This window comes from Arvicanthis niloticus, chromosome 4, assembly GCF_011762505.2.
Source record: "Arvicanthis niloticus isolate mArvNil1 chromosome 4, mArvNil1.pat.X, whole genome shotgun sequence".
Taxonomy (NCBI): domain Eukaryota; kingdom Metazoa; phylum Chordata; class Mammalia; order Rodentia; family Muridae; genus Arvicanthis; species Arvicanthis niloticus.
In genome coordinates, this window is record NC_047661.1 from 70,108,957 (window position 1) to 70,114,232 (window position 5,276).

General features: G+C 42.4%; 1 protein-coding gene across 1 annotated transcript; it reads left to right on the forward strand.

Annotated features, from left to right (window-relative positions):
* Nucleotides 1–455: 455 nt before the first annotated feature.
* S100a8 (S100 calcium binding protein A8) lies at nucleotides 456–1,581 on the forward strand. The gene is made up of 3 exons (XM_034500933.2): nucleotides 456–589; nucleotides 1,063–1,226; nucleotides 1,390–1,581. The coding sequence occupies exons 2-3, from the start codon at nucleotides 1,086–1,088 to the stop codon at nucleotides 1,516–1,518; spliced, it is 270 nt and encodes an 89-aa protein (XP_034356824.1). The 5' UTR covers nucleotides 456–589; nucleotides 1,063–1,085; the 3' UTR covers nucleotides 1,519–1,581.
* Nucleotides 1,582–5,276: the final 3,695 nt, after the last annotated feature.

Consider the following 5,276-nt stretch of genomic DNA (forward strand, 5'->3'; position numbering starts at 1 on the left):
CCTTGGGAAGACAGCTGTCCCCCCAAAGACTTTACCCACCCATCCAAATACTACCCCACAACAGTACTCCAAACTCTACTAATATCCAGTAGCTAGAACCAGTAATGTTTCTGAGGTCTTTGGTACTTTGAGAACTAGGAGGAAGCTGTCTCTTCTATGGACCCACACTCACACACCAATATTCACCTTCACTTCAGTTTAGAGGTAGACTGGACATGAAGGCATTGGATCAGCAATGGCAACAGAGGAGAGGGCTAAGACGGAAAGTCTGTTTAGATGCAGGGACGATGTGCCAGGAATGGATTTATTGCCGTGCCCCATCCTGATTCTTCCTGCCGTTCACTCTTGTCTGGTAAATGTCTTCCCTATTCCAACACTCCCACTTCCTCAGACTCAGAAATGCTCACTGTGCTCAGTGATTGCCACATGGGTTTGGTTAGGAAACAGAGGTTGTGGCAACTCTGGAAGGGAAGAAGGCTGTCTCCATAGTCCTAGGCTGTGGGCAGCTGGCCAAGCTTTCCTCTATAAAAGCAGCCGACAGACACTTAGCTTCACACATCCTTTGTCAGCTTTGTCTTCAGGACTTCGTGTAAGTAGGGCTGTGTGGATCTGTCTCACACGGTAGGCTTTCCTTAGGGAGGGTTGGGGGATAGAGTAACCTCCTCTGAGAGGGCAAGAAAGCGTGGGGAAGTCTGCAGCACTGATCAAATGCTTGAGGATAAAGAAAGTGGAACCTTCTAGCAGTGTCTAGTAGAAGAAGGCAGGGAGTATTTAGTGTGGAGAGTTTGCTACACTTGTGTGTGTGAGTGTGTATGTGTGTGTGTGTGTGTGTTTGTGTGTATGTGTGTGTGTGTGTGTGTGTGTATGTTTACTAAACTCCCTCCAATGCTCTATCCTATTCCTTCCTATCAGAGATAGAGCCATTTTCTGGGTTTAGTTATCTGAGTGGTACAGGCCAGGTCAAAACTTGTTCTTGGGTCACAAACCTTCTGAATGTTCACTCAGTTGTCACCCTGCCATGAATAACTGCAGCTCTCATCCCTTTGTGGCTTTTCCTTTCAGGTGAAAGGAAATCTTTAGTGACAATGCAGTCTGAACTGGAGAAGGCCTTGAGCAACATCATCGATGTTTACCACAATTATTCCACTATAAAAGGGAATCACCATGCTGTCTACAGAGATGACTTCAAGAAAATGGTCACCACTGAGTGTCCTCAGTATGTGAAGGTGAGGAGGTGCTGCATTCTCAGGGTTCTTTAATGGTGCTGGGATGGCTGGTCCTCCAGGCTGCTTTCTGCAGCTAGCCAGTACTTATCCTCAGATAGCCCCTGCTTATTTTTTTCTGATATATTTACAGTCTGAACTCCCCCACTCTCATTCTTCTTGACAGAATAAAAATATCGAAAACTTGTTCAAAGAGTTTGATGTCAATAGTGACAATGCAGTTAACTTCGAGGAGTTCCTTGTGATGACAATAAGAGTGGGCGTGGCAGCTCACAAAGACAGCCACAAGGAGTAGCAGAGCTTCTGGCCTGGGGTTGGGCCCCTGGACATGTCTACAGAATAAAGTTGTCTTATCTCAGGTCTGTCTTGAGTCTCTTGCTTTTCCTGGGGGTGAAGGAAGGGATGGAAAACTGGAAAGAAAAAACCTGTCTTGTTTTGGCCCTTACTGCTGTCCATGGTCCAGTCCTTTCCCATGACTGCTCATCTGCTCACTAACCCCCAGATTGTTCTCAGTCTCTTCTGGCCTTTGAACTTTGAGCCAGTGGTTCTAGAATTTAAGAATTTTCCAAAGTCTGTAACTTAGACTTGATAGTTTTACTGGTTTATCCCAAATGAGAGATTTGGAAATAGGAGGATTCTAGGCAAACGGATGCTGTATACATAACTTAGTTTCTAGTTCAATGTCTTAGATGTGACTTTTTGGAAATTAGTAGGATAGGTATGAAGGGTATGTATATGAGGAAGGAGGAGGGAGGAAAGGAAGAGGGAGGAAAGGGGGAAGGGATAGAGGGAGGGAGGGAGGGAGAGAGAAGAGGAGAGAGAGATATTGGTAGGTCTGATTTTCTGTCTTGGGGTAGGTAGATGGCTTTTAGTCTTACCTTAAGCACTAGAGGAGTACATCTGGTCCCTAGGGACATCTGGTCTCATATCTTAATGATCTTTCCATTTTCACTCCTAACTTTCAACTCAGTTAAATGATACAGGAAGTGAGTAGATAGGTCAATGCATTCATAAAACTCAAAGGACAGCTATGGTCATATGTGACCTGTGTGCCTTTCCCATCATTACATCTGTGGATTTTCCTAGGGACTGGTAAAATGAGGAACTCATAGACCTTTCACTAGAGCTTAGCCATTGAACTGAATTTCCTTTTTAAAATTTAAACACTTTTATTATTTTTAAAATAAAAAATATAAATTTTATATGTGTCCTGTATTTATATCATTCCCGTCCTCCTTCTTCCCCTCTCAACCTCCTTCACGTCATTCCCTCTCAACTGTCTCTCAAATCCATGGTCTCTTTTTCTTTAATTATAATTGTTACATATAGATATTAGAACAAATGTATAAACACAACCTGATGAATTCAATTAGGATTGCTCATGTGTACGTGTTTAGGGCTGAGCACTCGGTATTAGATAGACACTTACAGGGGCTCATCCTTGATGAAGACTGAGTCTCCCTCTCAGAAGCTGTTAATTGCTTATAGATCTTCATCTATGAGTGAGACCCATTTATGTTGTCATGTCAGTTGGTGTCAGAATTGTTCAGGTCTTATTTAGGTAGCCATATTGTTGATACTTCATGGGGGGCAGCATCCCTGTCATATATAGAAGACACCATTTCATAGTAGACTTTTTTAGTCCTTTGGCTCTCAACAGTATTTCTGAACCTTTTTCTGTGATGTTCCGTGAGCCTTATGTGTAGGGGTTGTGTTACAGATGCATCATTTGGTGCTGGGTACCCCAACACCGTTTATTCTAAGTATGCATTTGACTAATTGTGATTTCTGTAATGTTCTCTGTCTGCTGCAAACACAAGCTTATGTAATGAGAGGAGATAAAAGCCATACTTATCTTATCTGTGGGTCAAAGGATAAGTATCTAGAATATATTTAGAAATCATTTTGGCTTTAGGAAAATGGAAGTTGTAGGCTCTCCTCTGGGGTCTATGATCTTATCATCCACAACTAGATGGCTGGGATTACAATGCAGGATGGATTCCCTCCAGTTGAGTGGGCTAGTAGATGGCTGTTGGTTACTGACAAGATAAAAAATGTCACTATTGCACCTTTGGGGATCTCTTACCAGACTGCTCATTGCTGTGGTTCACAGGCCTCACATATGGTTAGTACTATTGGGTGCTTTCCTCCTTTGTCAGCTCTCATAGTGCCTCAGAGAGGAGGCTTATGGGTCAGATTCAGATTGATTCCTCCAAATCTTATGTCTGATTTACCTTCAAATTCTGGGAGACAGTCAAGGGCAACAGCAACACTGTATGTTATTTTGGAGTTTGCTTAGACTTCCATGATTCAATAACTCTAAAGGAAGAAGCTTAGTTAGGGTTTCTAATGCTGTGATAAGACACCATGAACAAAAGCAACTTGGAGAGGAAAGGGTTTATTTTGCTTATACTTCAAGGTAAAAGTCCATCACCGAGAGAAAGTCAGGGTAGGAATCTAGTGGTAGAAACTCATACAGAGGCCACAGAGGCCACAGAGGCCACAGAGGCCACAGAGGCCACAGAGGCCACAGAGGCCACAGAGGCCACAGAGGAGTGCTACTTACTGGCGTATTTCCTGTGTTTTGTTTAGTCTTCTTTATCCCATCCAGAACTATCAGCTGAGGGGTGGCACTGCTTACACGAGGTCTGCCCTTCCACATCATTCATCAATCAGGAAAGTGGCCCACCAGCTTGCCCTCAGACTAATTGGTGGGGGAATTTTCTCAATTGTGGTTTCTTCTTCTCAAATAACTCTGGTTTTTGTGTTAAGCTGACATAAAACTAGCCAGTACAATTGACCTCTTGTCAACACAAACATATAACTGTTAAACTGAAACTATTTCTTTCTTGTTCATCCCCAAGATCTCATATTAATATCAATATTACAATATAAAACATAAATAAAATTAAAAGCCCTACAGTTTTCAGATTAAGTTTAATCTCTATAAATCATCCGAAGTCCTTTTCAATTTCCAAAGCCTCTCAAAAATATCCAGAGCCTCTCTAAAACTTCAAAGTTTTTAACTGTGGGCTCTTGTAAAACAATTACAACAGCAAAAATAAGTCAAACACTTTCTCACTTCAAGAAGGAAGAACTAAGGTACAGTTGTAATCAAGTAAGAGCAAAGCCCAAATCAAACTGTAAAAAATTCACCGCTTACTGTCTGGGATCCACTCACCCACTGGGCTACTTCTCTGGCTCTGCCCTCTGTAGCACACACAGTTTATCTCCTAGACTCAGCCTGGCTGAACTTGATGGGTGTCCCAGAGTGCTGTCTTATCCAAAATGTGGGGACTCCATTACAATGAGGCTGCACCTTCATCAACAACCTTTTGTTAGTTCTCTTAAGGGACTATGACTCTGCCACATGGTGCCAAGTCTCAGTTTCTTTCTCTGATCCCTTTAATCCTGGGGCTTCTTTAACTGCTGCTGCACAGCCGCCAGTGACTTCTCACAGTACCGAGCCTTAGCTGTTCTCCATGACCGCTTCATGTCTTCAAAACAAGTACCAAATGGGACATTCTTACATATTACCAAGTTTAGCTGCCAGCATAAGTTACAATATCTTGGCCCCCTCTGGACGACAGTTTGAGTGTTGAGCTTGAGAAAACACTGCCCAGATTTCACGCCAGTAATGCTGATCTTTTCTCAATCCAGCTGACCAGCATCGGTTGTTCCAGTACAGCAAAGCTTTCATTTGAATTCTTCTAAATTGAATGGTCCTAGTGGAGTTTTTAATGGATTCTCACACTTTTCTTCACAAGCCAAGCCTCTATTCTCTGCATCACTATCAGCATTATTTTCTAAGTCCCCACAGTAGCCTGTTAAGCTCTGAATACCCAATGGCTTTTCTAGTTCCAAATTCCAAGGTCCTTCTTCAATCCTCTACAAAACATGGCCAGGTCTGTCACAACAATACCCCATGACCTGTTACTAATTTCTGTTTTATTTAGGTTTCTATTGTGGTGATAAAACATTATGACCAAAAGAAATGTAAGGAACAAAAAGTTTATTTCATCTTACAGCCTGTAGTCCATCATCTAGAAAAGT

Coding starts and splice junctions, on each gene's coding strand:
- S100a8 (XM_034500933.2), top strand. CDS start 1,086: ATGCAGTCTGAACTGGAGAAGGCCTTGAGCAACATCATCGATGTTTAC. Junction 1,227..1,389: donor AGTGTCCTCAGTATGTGAAG/GTGAGGAGGTGC, acceptor TCTTCTTGACAG/AATAAAAATATCGAAAACTT.